Raw genomic sequence first — 15346 nt, forward strand, 5'->3', positions numbered from 1 at the left:
CTTAAATTTATTATAACAACAGAATATATCAGAAACATGACAGAACCAACAGAACAAAACCCAGACTTAGACATTAGAAACTGTGTAGAATAAAACAAATCAATACAATCGTGAAAAAATACATAAATTAATTAATTAAATAAAAGGGTCAGAGGTCTGAAATCTTTCTGTAAACATCTGAGACTCGGTCGGTTTGTGGTCTGACATCTTTATTTATTGAGCAGGTTTATTTTATCATTTTACAGTCATTTGAGTGATTTAGGAGGGTTTTTTTCTGAAAACGACCCCGAAGGCATTAAAACGTCAGGTTATCTAATATCATTTAATTAATACGTTTAACTTTAATTTATTTATATTAGTGTATACTATCCGCTGCCTGTAGCTCTGAATTGCCATAGCAACACCGGATTTTGCCCAGTAACTGGAGCAACGTGGCTTTTATTAAGAAAACGACACATATACAGACCATAATGAAAAACGATGTATTTTTCAGAGGACTGAGAAGTGGTACAAAGAGCCTCTTCAGTGCAGTGACGCAGCTCCGTCAGCAGGTGGCGGTATTCAGGGTGGTGATACAACAAAGAAAGAAGGAAAGTAACAGTATTATTTATTGACTTTGAATTCGTTTGGTTGTTTTTATTTATTTGATTATGTTTATTGTGGTTATTGTACAGATTTTATTTTACTGTTTGTTCGTACTACAGCGGGGGATCTTTAGTTCGTCGTCCAGGCCGCCAGGTGGCGGTTCATGGAAGCAGGGAAGGCTTCATTTGAACCGCAGCGGCTCTTTGGACCGAACCCGACCGGGATGCTGTGGTATGGAAGCGAATGAGTTCCCGCGAAGGAAGCGACAGGAGGCGGACCTGCAGCTCCGTCGGTACCGGTTCTGTTACCGGGAGGCTGGGCATCCTGCTGTCCGTGTCCTACCCGCTGCTGGCTGCGCTGTCGCTGCTCCGGTGGCTCTTCTGCCGGGTGTGGACCCGAACAGTGGCCGCCGTCAGAGCCGAGCCGCGGGACGGCAGCGGGAGTCCGGAGCGAGGGGAGTGGGTCCGGAACCACCACAGCCGGGCCTTCGGGTTCATCTCTGCGGCGCTGAGGATCGACGAGGATGAAGAAGGTACTGATCAGGTCGGACTGTGTCTGAAATCAATAACTGTTGTTCTGCTGAAAGTGACTTTATAAACTGTAACTTAATGTTCTGGTTCCGCTGCAGCTCGGTCGGCATCGACCAGAACAAAATAAAACCAGGAGAGTTTCAGGTGTTTGAGTTTGGCGGGAGAAAACATAAATGTCTCAGCACTCTGTCTGCTGATGACTGGTTGTTATTGATTATTGATCAGATGAATCCTGTAAATTCTCCTCATTACTGATTCATCTGTCATAAATATTTAGGGTCCGAGCACCGATGGTGCAAAAGCCCTATTGTTATCCAAGTGATTATTATGGTTCTTCGTAAACAACTGCATTTTTGGCGGCTTTATCATATTCTAAAAACTCGTGAAAATTGGTACACCCATCTCTCCCTGCGAAAAATTTCATATTTTAGTGGATTCGTGAGTGGGCGTGGCCAAATGGCTCGCTACCGCCCCCTAAAGAGATGCCCCTGCGGCTCCATTCACCTACATGCACGAAATTCGATGGACGTGTGTATCACACCAAGATGTACAAAAAAGTTACAGCACACCATTACATCAACTCAACAGGAAAGCTGCCATTTTGAATTTAGTCGCCATTTTTGGCGATTCGCACATGTTGTGCTTTAACAAACTCCTCCTTCAGATTTTGTCGGACCAATTTGAAATTTAGTCTGTGCACTCTTACCATGTTTGGGATTAAAAGTTAATGTAAGAATTCGTTTTTGGCGATTGGTGTGCCTGTGGCGTGGCAGCCAAAAAGTGAACCAAAAGTCATACTATAGCATGTCGTCAAAAATATGATATAAAAGTCATACTATAGCACGTCGTCCAAAAGGTGACCCAAAAATGAGTTTTAGGTCACTTTTTGCTGTATTATGACTTTTTTTTAATAATTTGGATGACATGCAATAGTATGATTTTTTTTTTTAAGACATAACAATGGGAGAAGTCGAACTCCCAACCTTCTTACTGATAGGCAACACTGCTAACCACTGCACCACCAATCTTCCCAGGTATTGGTTTGCATTGTGACAAATCTTTGGCTCACTGCAACCTATAACTCCCCCGTCCACAAATATTCATTGAAACAGACATTCTTTGGATAGTAGATATACATGTTTTCAAGGGGTTCTGCAGTGATATTAAATATATTCCTGTAATGTGTAGTGTATGCAAAACTTTTTCAATTTCTCCAAACGTTTCAACTTCACTAAAAGTTGAATCACCATCAACAGGCCAAGGTGGAATCTGAGCCATTAATAGCAACCTTGGTGAAGTCGGACCGACTTGAAATTTAGTCTGTGCACTCTTAACATGTTTGGAATTAAAAGTTATCAAAATAATTTGTTTTTGTTTATTGGTGTGGACGTGGCGTGATGGCCAAAAAAAGTGACGTGGCACAAGGTTCACCCGCCAAGGTAACACACAAGGTTCACGGAGAGCAAATCCCTCTAAGGGTAAGCCACGTGGCTCACGGAGGGTGAGACCTCCTAAGGCAAGTCCCTCTAAGGGTAAGGCACACAGGTTAGGGTTTGTACGTGCAGTCATACTAATACCAAAACAGCAACAACAATACAAAACAAAAAAAGTCCAAAAGTGACTCTTTTTTTTTTCATATTTCGGACATGATATGGTATGACACAGTGGTGTTAGTTGCTCAGTGTGAGAAGTAACTTGAGGCATGCATGTCAGTTCAGAAAAAGGTCATACTCCAAAAAGTAATGAAAAGTCATCCAAAATATCCAAAGTATGTTGTTCAAAATATTCAAAGAAAAGTCATACTATAGCATATCATCCAAAAAGTGACCCAAAATTAATTTTTGTATAGAGTATATAGTATATAGTATATATATATATAATATATATAACCAGGGCGATGCGGCTAAGTTTGATGTTTCGCCGTGATACAGGAAGTTGATGTTTAAGGTCAAACCTCATGAAACTTGCGTCAGGCACCAACTTTCATGAGTTTTTGAAGATGTTAAAGCCGCCAAAAAAAGCCTTTTTTTTTTTTTTTTTTTTTTAAAGAAGAATAAGGAGCAAGATCGAGAAAAAAAAATAAAACTGCAAGCGGGAATATGCCGACCCTTGCGTGCACATCGGGGATCCAGCGGGTCGGGGCCACTAGCTCCCCGACGTGCAGCGTGCGAGGGCCCGCATATCACTGCTTGCAGTTTTAATTTATTTTCTGTTTGTTCATCTTCAATCCAGAAGTTCTGAATTTTTTTTTCAGACACTTTAAAAAGATTCTTCATCATTGTTGACATTTTGACACCAGAACATTTTTAAAGAGGAAAGTTTGAGGCCACATTAGGAAAAAATTTAAGATAATTTGATTTTGTATTTCAAGAATAAAGTCGAAATGTCGTGAGCGAGGTTCAAATGTCGAGAAGAACGGGAACAAAGTCATAATGCCAAAAACGAAGTCAAGTAGTTGTATGTCTGGCACTAGCTCTGAAGGTTTGACTTTATTCTCTAAAATCAAAAAATCTTGCGCGAGTATAACGAAGTGTTCAAGTCACATATTAAAGAAACGTAACCGAAACTGTAAAGGATTCACTGAACACTTCTATGTACTTTTTTTTGCGTGCGTCTGTTTTTTTTGCGTGCATCTGTTTACTTTTTTTGCTTTTGGTGTACGTCTGAGAACACAGCAGGTTAGCGATGCTCAGAGAGACGTAGTTTGATTGGCTGATGTGTTGCTAGGTAACAAGCAGCAGGCGGTGAGCTGGTACCAGCGGGGGATCAGCGAGCTGGAGGAAGGCGTCTCCGTCCAGGTCTGTGGACGCGGTGAGTTCACTGTCTGCAGGAACTTCACGGTTTCACCACGAAGAAAAACAGACACAAAAACAACAGTTAAAATGGTGATGTCACTATAGCCGTGTTGTTTATTGTTTCTTCATTTGTTGATTTATTGAGGTTGTTTTTGTCGGTCAGTTGTTTTCTTGATGATCCAATCAGAGTTGTGTTTCTTGTTTCTTGTTTCAGGAGAGGAAGACGAGCGCAACCGGCGGCTGCAGCGGAAGATGAACTCCAACCTGAGGGCGGTGAAGCTCCGTCTACAGAGTCTCGGTAGGATGAACCTCCACCGCTTCATTCAGGCTCGGTTCTGATCCGGTCCGTTCTCTCACTGTTCTCCTGTGTTTTAGTCGAGGTGGTCTCAGGGTCCGATGGAGGCACAACGAAGCCCCGCCCCCTCCCACCCCCAAACTCAGGTACGACTTGCTGCTCAGACACCGTAACCACGGTAACACGACACACCTGGAGGACATATTTTACATGTTTAAAATGTTTGTTTCTCACCTGAATGGAAAGCCTACGTCAGCGCCCCCCTCAGGTGAGCTCTGGGAACACAAAGTAACACGACTTCAGGTAACATGAAGTCGGAAGAGCCAACGATAACTATGATCAAATTAAAGTACTGAAGAAGAAAGAAAGTCGGTCCCTCCAAGAAATCACAACCCTGAGATCAAAACATTATTTTTTTTCCACAGAAACATCGTGAACAGAAACTCTGCTGAAAGTATGACAGCATAAAGTCTCCATTCAAAATAAAACTGACTTTATTACCAAAAATAAGTGTTTATTTCCAACCATCGAGGCTCCGCCCCCTCTCCTCTCACCATCAAAACAAACTGCTGCTAGCAGTAACCGCAACAACAGGAAGTGACGGGGTTTGTGGGAAATGTGGTCTTATGATGGGAATGAGGAATATGTTGAATGAGTTTTCTGTTGGAAGATAGCAGCCACCTGTCAATCCCAGCCTTCAGATGTGAATAACGTTTATTCCAGGTGTGAATGTACTGACTGACGATTGGCTGTTAGTCATCTCCTCACCTTTCCACCTGTGTGCGGTCAGCAGGTGGCGCTGCCACCAGGAGGACAGACTCTGACCCGACGTCGTCCAGACGACCGAAGAACTTCCTGAAGACGCCCCGCTCTTCATCACCCTCCTCGTCTTCCTCAGCAGGCGCTCATCGCTCCTCAGACATCAGCTCACAGCGCCCCCCCGCCCACCGCAGTGACATCACCTGGAAGGTGTGTTTACACACACAAACACAAACACAACACACACACACACACACACACACACACACACACACACACACACACACACAACACACACACACACACACACACACACACACACACACACACACACACACACACACACGTCTCTGTGGTTGTGACATCCTCTCTCTCTCCTGCAGGGCCGAGCGAGTCGTCACCGCAGGAAGTTCAGCTCACCGGCGTCGACGCCTCTGAAGAAGAACGACACGAAAAACCTGAAACACGTGGACAGGAAGCTGGCAGGCCTCATCCTCAACGAGGTCGTGGACAGGTGAGAGACTGTGATATCATCGTTAGAGGAGCAGGTACAGGTGAGACAGGAAGTGTGAGGTTTGAAGGTTGATCAGAGACGTGTAAAATAAACAGCTGCTGATCCAGCAGACATTTGTAGGCAGTGGGAGGAGCCAGAATCGGACCGCCAGAACGGGCAGTATAAATCAGATGAAACCACGTGGAGGTTTGAAATGTGACTCATCAGATTTCTACAGATCGTCTCAGTCCACTGGATCACAGCAGGTATAATGTTTCTGAACTTGAAGGATGAAGATGCCATCCTCATGCCAATGCTGGCAGAGCTGTCAGAGTGGTGAACTGTGCAACAGTCAGTTCGTTCATGAGTAGATTCATGAGGGGGGGGGTGTCCTGACGGGACCTTGACCCGCCTCAGAGTGGGTCGGATCTGAGCAGTAGAACTTTCCTAACCGGTGGATCTCCGCAGCTCGTTGGTGTGCAGCAGCTCTGCCTTCTTTACGTTTAATTTGCTCAGTCGGTCTGTGAATGTGTCCTCATGGCTCTGTCCTGCTTCTGGGTGTGTGTTCCAGCCGATCGTCCGTGAGGTTTGAAGATGTGGCTGGACAGGACCTGGCGAAGCAGGCTCTGCAGGAGATCGTGGTTCTGCCGGCGCTGAGGCCCGAGGTGAGCTGGACCTGTTTCTTGAAGTCCAGATGGAACATTTAAGATAAACCTGCAGCTTCTTGTTTCCTCTTCTGTTTCCTGTTCTCTGTTCTGCTGAGTTTCTTCTTCTGCAGTTTCTGGTTTGTTAGCATGTTTTCTTCTTCTCTAGCTCTTTACGGGACTGCGTGCTCCGGCCCGAGGACTTCTTTTGTTCGGTCCACCCGGCAACGGCAAGACGATGCTGGTGAGAAACAGGAAGAGGTGGACCTAGCGTCTGAATCCTCCATTCACATTTCACAATAAGAGCCTTGTTAAGAAATGAAGGGTTTCTGTCCTCTGTAATGAGTGCTTTTAATTTGAAACAGAAATAGCTAGTGTTGATTTGCGTGTCATCAAGGTAACCATGGCAACAAACGGGACACGTTGAGGACGTCGGTCATCAATAAATGTTTTTAACCTTCAGGCGTTTGATTTGTGTGTTTTTGTTGCGTGCAGGCGAAGGCCGTGGCCGCTGAGTCCAATGCCACCTTCTTCAACATCAGCGCCGCCAGTCTCACCTCCAAATACGTAAGTGCCTTCAGGTGGGAGGAGTCACTGTGTCTGTGTGTTGCAGGTGGGAGGAGTCATTGTGTCTGTGTGTTGCAGGTGGGAGGAGTCATTGTGTCTGTGTGTTGCAGGTAGGAGGAGTCACTGTGTCTGTGTGTTGCAGGTGGGTGAAGGAGAGAAGCTGGTCCGAGCTCTGTTCTCTGTGGCCCGAGAGCTGCAGCCATCCATCATCTTCATCGGTAACTCTTCATCTTCATCAGGAGGCTCACTGAGCTCGTCCTGCTGGCTGATGTGATGATGATGATGATGATGATGATTATTATGTTTGTGTTCAGATGAGGTGGACAGCTTGCTGTGTGAGCGGAGGAACGGCGAGCACGACGCCAGCCGGCGGCTGAAGACCGAGTTCCTCATCGAGCTGGACGGGGTGGAGTTTTAACAACACAAACATTCAGATACACAGATACACACTGACCGACACATACTGACACACACACTGACACACACACTGACACACACTGTCCGGTGGTTTCAGATTCAGTCTGGACCCGATGACCGCGTTCTGGTGATGGGAGCCACCAACAGACCTCAGGAGCTGGACCAGGCTGTCCTCAGGTCAGATCCATTATCCCTCCGCTGATCCACTTCCTGTTCTGTTTGTCTTTAATTTTCTCTGCTGCTGTGAGATCACCAGCAGGGGGCGTCTGTCATGAAGGTGATATCTCCGGAATAAGTGATGTGGTCAGACCCTGAATGTGACTCTGATGTGTTGATCTCCTGCTGTTGTGTGTGTCTGCCTGCAGGTGGCAGCACTGAACCCTGTTTTTCATCTTTGTGTCTGCAGGCGCTTCGTTAAACGTGTGTTCGTGGGTCTGCCGGACCAGCAAGTGGGTTCTCCTTCACAATACAAACGTATAGAGAAGTGTGTCGGCCTGCCGTGACGCTGCTTCTGTTTCAGACTCGTTTCACGCTGCTGAAGAAGCTGCTGGAGAAACACGCCGATCCGCTGAGTCACGGAGAGCTGCAGCACCTGGCCAGGTGAGCCGCTGACACCTGTCAATCAACATGGGTCACAGTGTTATATCAACACAGGTTACAGTGTTATATCAACATGGGTCACAGTGTTATATCAACACGGGTCACAGTGTTATATCAATACTGTTAACATTATTGACAGGACGTGCAGTTTGTTCTTCAAACTGAAGTATGTCTCCAACTTCAGAGAGGTTTGTCCAACCCTGCAGCTGCTCTGAGGTCTCTTTAAGACATCTGTAAACAAAGACAGACACCAATGATGTAAACAGTCCAGTCACAGCAGACGATCTCTGTTGGACCCCTGTATGACCTCAGTTTTCCCCTGTAAGACTGGAGTATGACCTCCGTATGACCTCAGTTCGACCCCCGTTTGACCTTTGTATGACCTCGGTTTGACCCTTATTTGATCTCCGTATGACCCCTGAATTGTGTTTCTGGTTCAGAATGACAGACAGCTACTCCGGCAGTGATCTCACCTCATTGGCTAAAGACGCCTCGCTGGGACCAATCAGAGGTGAGCTGCAGTCTGTGACGTCGTCTTCTCTCCATTCGTTTCTTTCTTCTTTCTCTAAAACTGATTCCAGCTCAGTGGTTTGGTCTAAACTCCTCGCTGCAGCCTGGAGCACTTCATCTGAACGTGGCGCTTTTTATCATTTGAATAAAAACGTTACTGACGAGCTGGAAGCGTCGTCATGTGCAGCTGGTTTACATCAGGTGTGTCTGTGTGTTTCCAGAGCTGCGTCCAGAACAGGTGAGGCAGGTGGAGGCCAGCCAGGTGAGTTCCGTCCACGCCTGCACAGGTTGTGATCACGTGATCAATCAGTCCTGAGGTCAACTGATCAAACAAACAAATAAAGAAAAGAAAACAGGACGGAATAAATCTCACACTGACGTAGAATTTAGTGTGTAAATTTACGGCAGGTGTGACGGCAGGTGTGTGCCTCCCTGTTTCCTCACCGTCCGTCTGTTTCCCTTGAAGGTCCGGAGCGTTTGTTTCCGAGACTTCGTGGCATCTCTGAAGAAGATCAAGCGGAGCGTTGCTCCTCAGACTCTGGAGCTCTATGTCCGCTGGAACAAAGACTTTGGAGACACGACGGCTCCTTGAGATTTTGATTTTTTTTTTACCTGAACTCAGATCTAGTTCCAAACAAACGTCTTCTTTTAACTACCTGACCTGTTTTTGTAGCTCTTTATATTTATTTGTTTGTTTTTCAGGGACATTAAACAACAATCAACTGTTCAACTGTCAGTGAGCCGGATGTTAAATCAACTATTAAAACGGTAAAATACCTTCAGTTGTGTCATGATGAAGGTGTTTTTATTTTTCTGGCAGCAGCAGCTCATCCGTTCTGAACGTCGTCTCTCAGGAACGCCTTCAATCTCTTCAAGTGTTCAAAGATGACCTGATTAGATGCTGGGGGTCAACAGTGACGTCACCTGTTGGTTTTTGAACGTCATGAAGCCTCCAGTTCAGATTTTGTCCGTCACTATCTTGCTCCTTTGGAGCAGTTTGGAGCAGGAAGTGACCATATTTGGACACGCTGGGGGAGGAGCAAGCGGTGGATCTGACTGATCTGATCGGAAACATGACGATACTACATCCCGCCCACCGATAGCTGTAACCTGACTGCACCAGAGGCCTGTCAATCAAACTGACATGCCCCTAAAAACAGGTCTTTTTGACGCTTATTTTCTAATTAATGACGGGATTATTTTCAGATGGACCTCCAGAAAACTAATAAGAAGGAGTAACTTTAGCTAACAACACCGAGATAACTGGTGGAGAAATTTGATTGACTTTGTATTTCATGAGAGAAGTTGAATGGGAGTCTATGGAGCCGGAGCCTTTTTGGAGCCGAACTCTAGTGGCACTCGGTGGTATTGCAGCTTCTGCATCTACTTTTACATCCGGTCTGATGTTTGGGCCCTTTAATACCAACAATCTTGGTTTGGAGGCAACACACTCAAATATTTTTGTCAATCATGGAACAGTAGTTGGAGGATCAAAAGCAGAATCTCCTGAGACGCCTCTCCTCCCGCTGTGGAGTGTTTAACTTCTGCAGCTGTATGTTAACCTCTGCTGACAACGTGTTCTCGCTGAAGCGAAGGAAAACATGAGTCCTGAAGTCTTACCGAGACGTTTCCCTCGTCTTCATGTGAACAGAGCAAACAGCGATAGGACGTGGGGCGAGCTACGGGAGCACCACGCTCATCAGTGTTTTCTTTCTGAAGCACAAATGTGCAGCTCTGATCCAGAACCAGGTTTCAGCAGAACTTCTGATCCGTGAACGCGGCGCTGAGCGGGAATCAGTGGATGAAACAGGGCTAATGAGATGCATCATCCTGCATCTTCTCATCTCTTTTTAATGTGATCTTCCCATAAAAAGATCAGCCTACTTAAAAGATGGGTCATTAGGATCACACACACACACACACACACACACACACACTGATTACTCCACATGTTTTCATCTCAGTTCTGTTTGTTTCTGGATGATGTGGTAGAACCTGGTTCTCCGGTCGGCCTCTCAGCTGCCTGATGATGTTTCACTTCCTGTGGATGTTTCATTTTTCATCTGTTGACATCGTGAGAATCCGTCAGAGCAGGTGAAGTCCTTGGACTGGTAGAACCACAGCACAGTTTGCTGTGTGTGTGTCAGATGAGACTGAGGATGCTCCAGCTTTCTGCTGGCTGCCGTGGCGACAGGAGACTGTTGACGAGCTCTCAGTTTAATTTTCTGGATGTTTGACTTTTACTTTTGTCAAAATCTAAGTTTATTCTGAAGAAAAGTTTGAGAGGAACTTTTGGAGCAGCAGCTTTCATCTGGAGATCTTTAACCTCAGCGAGCGGTCAAAGTCGGAGCTGGATCACCTTTATTTATTGATTATTGATCATGTAACCTGCAGCAGAGTTAAGGACTTCTGGACTTCAGTGAAACATCTGTCAGTCCAGCTGTTGAAGAAGAATCAGAGCTGTGAGGTCCAGTTTGAGGCGATGGAGGTTCTTGAGTCTCTGATGGCGTCCGTTGGTCAGGACTCTTCGGGTCACACTGAGGTTCTGTTTGATGGTCAACATGTTGAACACCCATCAGGTTGGTGCTTCCTGACTGATCTGGAGGATTAGACGTGATCGGGAATCAATAATCCAACCCAGCGTGCCCTGAGAACATCCAACACATAGACTGTATGGATTAGTTTTGGATCAGAGCCTTGTGGTAACCGGCGGAACTGCAGGTTAACGGAACGTCCTGATGGAGACCCCTGGACCGAACCGGTCTCACATCTGTCTAACGGTCGTCCTCCTCCTCTCCAGCCTGGCGCTGATGGATGCTTACCTGGTGGAGCAGAACCTGGGGCCCGGGCGGGTCGGGGTGTGCATCACCGTGCTAGTGAGCGACGCGTGTTTCCTCGTGGTTCTTTGGTACACGGCCGTCTGGGCCGGGTCGGAGGTGCACACGGCCCGGCGAGGCTCCGCCATGATCCTCTGGTTCTTCTACGTCTTCATCCTGGAGATCAAGGTCTACTTTGTGTACCAGAACTACCGCTCTCAGGATGTGGGCGGAGCAGCGGAGGCGGGCGTGTCAAGGAGAGCTCTGACGCTGCTGCTGTCGGTCTGCGTGCCCGTCGTGTTCGTGGCGCTGGCGGCTGTCGGCCACCTGGAGTACCTGAAACCACACGGGAAGAGAGAGGAGATCCGGAGCCGGCTGTTCTGGGTGGTTCTGGACCTGCTGGACGTCCTGGATGTTCAGGCCGGTCTGTGGGAGGGGCAGGAGGCGGGGCTTCCCCTGTGGGTGGAGGGCCTGATGTTCTTCTACTGCTACCTCCTGCTGCTGCTGCTGCCCTGCATCTCCCTGAGTGAGATCAGCCTGCAGGGCGTCCACGTGCTGCCCCACCGCATGATGCTCTACCCCATCCTCAGCCTCGCCTCCGTCAACGTCTCCACCCTCTTGATCCGTGCCGGGAACCTGCTGCTGTACGCCGACGCCCGCGTGTCCGCCATCATGGTGGGGAAGAACGTGCTCGCTATCGTGGTGAAGAGCTGCAGTCTGGATCAGTACCGCAACCAGCCGCCGTCTCCGCCTGCAGGACGAGGCACCGACACGCAGAAGAACCGGACCGTGGTGCTGCCCCGAGTCGTGATCCAGGACTTCACCACCATACAGGAGGAGGAGGAGCAGGATGAGGAGGAAGAGGAAGGTTGATGGCAGATGTGAGTGAACACGAATGACAACGAGATGAAACCAGACAGGCAGCAGCGAGGTGTCTCAGCTGGTCTGGTACCTGGTGCAGCCTCAGTGACGTGTACTTCCTGGTCTGACTGTTCGTCTGTGATTAAGCTCCGCCCTCTCTGTCAAATTCAAATGCAGCTCAAAAACTCTTACACTGGATGTCCGGACTGCGGATCCTTCATTTTTTTCCCCCCATTCCTGCAACGTTATCACACATCAATCACTTAAAACTTCTGGAACTGCAAAACTGTGTAAAATCAGCAAGTTTTGATGGAAACTGTCAGAAACAGCTGATATTCATCCTTCAGTTTTTAGTGCGTCTTTCCTTTGATCCTCAGTGAAGTTTCTCAGAGGATGTCAGGCTGCAGACTGTAGTTCAGCAGCCCGGCCACTAGGTGGCCAGAGGTTCGGATACAGTGAATTTTAAAAATTAATGAAATAAGGTAAAAGAAAAGAAGAAGAGTTTAAAGAGGATGAAGAGAAGACGGGGGTGTTACCACGGAGCAAGTTCAACATAGCCAGGCTTTCTATGCCTGAGCTGCTCAACAAAGCGGAAACTCGACGTCAGAGATAATCTGTACTATGACGGTGGTTATCAGCTTTCTCTGTTAACTCAGACTTTCTGCTTTCGGCTCTGAGCGCGTTCACATTAAAGAGAAAGTGTTTGCAGCATTTGACCAATCACAGACATTGTCAAGTGACAGCAGAGCCACATATTTTAAAGACGAGGTGCAAACTACAATTTGAAAAAACTATAGTGAATTTAAAAACATAATCCAGACTGAAAGCAGCAGAGCTGCAGCTGCTAAATGATGGAAGGATGTGCAAAAAAAAAAAAAAATATCGCCGCCTGTGTGAATGTGTTGAAAGACTTTACCATAACGTGCACAGGAAGATCGGACTAATTACATGTGGATATTTCATTAAATTAATTTATTGTTAGATGTATTCTCATGACGAGTATAAACGTTTTTGTCTTATTTCACCTGCAGCCCCGGAGGTGTCAAACGGACCGAGGAGCAGATAAGAAATAAATATAAAATCACAAGTCAAAGCGGTGGGTCGGTTTACTGTCAGATCTTATAAGTAGGCAACGACTGCAATGCTTTAGCGCATCAATCAGTCCCTGATATCAGTAAAAAAAAAAAAAAACATAGTGAAATGAATCAATACCAAACATAAAAATCATCGGACAAAGACACAGATCTTTGTCAGTCTCTGAACATGCTTTAGTCTCAACATACCTCGATAACCCACTAATCTCATTTCGTAGTTCACCCCTCTGCTGCTCTGACGTTTCTGTTTACAGATCGTCATGTCTTCCCGCTTAAAGCGCTGACGTCATCACATCAGTCTGATCAATAACAGGAAGCAGCTCCTCATCAGGACATGCGCTGGTTTCCCCATTAAAACATGGAAATGTTTTATTAGGACCGGAGCACCGATGGTGCGAAAGCGCTATTGTTCGTCAAGGAATTATTATTCCTCGTTATTATTGTTAAATTATTATTCCTCGTTATTATTGTTAAATTATTATTCCTCGTTATTATTATTGTCCATAAACAACTGCACTTTTGGAGGCTTTATCATATTCAAAAACTCATGAAAGTTGGACAGTTGGTCATATTTTTGACGACAAAACTACATACTGTATTATGACTACAGTATGACTGAGGCTACAATGCTAACCACTACACCAATGTGCTGTCTTTAATAAAAAATAATAAAAGTACTCCATACTATAGCACGTTGGCCAAAATGTGAGAAGAAGACATGGGTTCGAGCCCCGCTCAAGGTATTACACCTGGTTCACGGATAGCGAGTCCCCTTAATAAGCCACACTGTTAGTGGAGAGTGAATCCCTCTAAGGGAAATCCACACCGGTTCGGGTTTCTACATGCAGTCATACTAATACCAAACCAAAAATCAAACAAAAATAATAATCCCCAAAAGAGGCTTTTTTTTTTTTTTTGTCTTTCATATTTTGGACAACAGATGACACAGCACTGGTTAGAGCAGTTGCCTCACACAGATGCCCCGGCAGCTACATTTCCTACATGCACAAAATTCGGTGGACATGTGTAGCACACCGAGATGTACAAAAAAGTTCCAACGCACCATTACGTCAACTCAACAGGAAGTCCGCTATTTTGAATTTAGTCGCCATTTTTGGCCATTCACACGTTGTACTTTAACGAACTCCTCCTACAGATTTTGTCGGACCGACTTGAAATTTTGTCTGTGCACTCTTAACATGTTTGGAATAAAAAGTTATCAAAATAATTCATTTTCGTCGATCGGTGTGGCCGTGGCATGTCGTCCAAAATATGATATATAAAAGTCATACTATAGCACGTCCAAAAAGTGACCCAAAAATGACTTTTAGGTCTTTTTAGGCTGTAGTATGACTTTTTTTTTTCATAATTTGGATGACATGCTATGGTATGATTGAAAAAAAAAAGTCATTACAGAAGGGGGGAGTCGAACCACCAAACAAGCCATACTATGGCATGTTGTTCAAAAAAATGACCTGCATTTTCAAAGTCAAAAATGCCTTATGACTTCTTTTTTTTTAAGTCATGATAAATGGGGGGGATCAAACCCCAAGCGTCCTGGCTGACAGGCAGCAGTGCTAACCACTGCGCCACCAATCTTCCCAGGAGTCAGACAGCATTGTGACAAATTTTTGGCTCACTACAACCTATAACTCCACCGTCCACAAATATTCATTCAAATGCGACCAAAATTGCCGCAGACATTCTTTGGATAGTAGATGTATATGTTTTCAAGGGGGTCTGCAGTGATATTAAATATCTTCCTGTAATGTGTAGTGTATGCAGAACTTTTTCAATTTCTCCAAACGTTTCAACTTCACTAAAAGCTAAATCACCATCTGGTGGAATCTGAACCATTAATAGCAACCTTGGTGAAGTAGAATCTTTTACCTGTTGTGTTAACCAGACTGTCGGTTGAGTCTCTGGAAGCTCTGAGTGAACTCCGTGCCGCAATTGCTCCTCCAGCGCCGAAGATAGTCCAGAGGTCTATGACGCCAACACCGAGCTGGAAACGACCTCATGAAGAACGGGTTCGAGCCCCGCCAAGGTAACACACACGGTTCATGGTTTACCCGCCGAGGTAACAGTAACACACATGGTTCATGGTTTACCCGCCGAGGTAACAGTAACACACAAGGTTCACAGTTTACCTGCCGAGGTAACACACAAGGTTTACTGAGGGCGAGTCCCCTTAATAAGCCACACGGTTCACGGAGGGCGAGACCTCCTAAGGCAAGTCCCTCTAAGGGTAAGCCACGCAGGTTTGGGTTTGTACGTGCAGTCCTACTAATACCAAACCAAAGGTCAACTACAAAATAAAAGTCCAAAAATGACTTTTCTTTTCATATTTCGGACAACATGATATAGTATGACACAGTGG

General features: G+C 45.9%; 2 protein-coding genes and 1 long non-coding RNA gene across 4 annotated transcripts; 2 read left to right on the plus strand and 1 right to left on the minus strand.

Moving 5' to 3' along the window:
* The first annotated feature begins 478 nt into the window (after positions 1-478).
* Positions 479-8977, plus strand: spast (spastin). Of its 2 annotated transcripts, none has more exons than XM_069168052.1 (17): positions 479-1117; positions 3843-3926; positions 4125-4208; positions 4286-4351; positions 4996-5174; positions 5348-5478; positions 6029-6122; positions 6271-6345; positions 6597-6668; positions 6811-6886; positions 6983-7074; positions 7183-7262; positions 7492-7534; positions 7606-7685; positions 8126-8196; positions 8417-8457; positions 8662-8977. In XM_069168052.1, the coding sequence occupies exons 1-17, from the start codon at positions 829-831 to the stop codon at positions 8785-8787; spliced, it is 1683 nt and encodes a 560-aa protein (XP_069024153.1). In that variant the 5' UTR covers positions 479-828; the 3' UTR covers positions 8788-8977. The 2 variants fall into 2 exon arrangements, with proteins under 2 accessions (XP_069024153.1, XP_069024154.1); XM_069168053.1 differs by having other exon boundaries at positions 4999-5174.
* On the minus strand, positions 3763-5063 carry LOC138209458 (uncharacterized). The gene is made up of 3 exons (XR_011179159.1): positions 4974-5063; positions 4440-4480; positions 3763-3948 (listed from the first exon to the last, which is right to left on the minus strand). It is a non-coding gene; the product is annotated as an uncharacterized lncRNA (long non-coding RNA).
* A 1956-nt stretch (positions 8978-10933) lies between the features above and the next one.
* LOC138208661 (transmembrane protein 121-like) lies at positions 10934-11884 on the plus strand. The gene has a single exon (XM_069166725.1). The coding sequence runs from the start codon at positions 10934-10936 to the stop codon at positions 11882-11884; it is 951 nt and encodes a 316-aa protein (XP_069022826.1).
* The last annotated feature ends 3462 nt before the right edge of the window (positions 11885-15346 follow it).

This window comes from Embiotoca jacksoni, unplaced genomic scaffold, assembly GCF_022577435.1.
Source record: "Embiotoca jacksoni isolate LCO1_2020_lvr unplaced genomic scaffold, fEmbJac1.0.p SCAF_4, whole genome shotgun sequence".
Lineage (NCBI taxonomy): Eukaryota > Metazoa > Chordata > Actinopteri > Embiotocidae > Embiotoca > Embiotoca jacksoni.

What these genes read in the sequence shown, in the direction of transcription:
- spast (XM_069168052.1), top strand. Translation starts at nt 829, where the DNA reads ATGAGTTCCCGCGAAGGAAGCGACAGGAGGCGGACCTGCAGCTCCGTC. An exon ending in CTGGACCAGGCTGTCCTCAG is followed by an intron (nt 7,263 to 7,491) that starts GTCAGATCCATT and finishes TTGTGTCTGCAG; the next exon opens with GCGCTTCGTTAAACGTGTGT. An exon ending in GAGCTGCAGCACCTGGCCAG is followed by an intron (nt 7,686 to 8,125) that starts GTGAGCCGCTGA and finishes TTTCTGGTTCAG; the next exon opens with AATGACAGACAGCTACTCCG.
- LOC138208661 (XM_069166725.1), top strand. Translation starts at nt 10,934, where the DNA reads ATGGAGACCCCTGGACCGAACCGGTCTCACATCTGTCTAACGGTCGTC.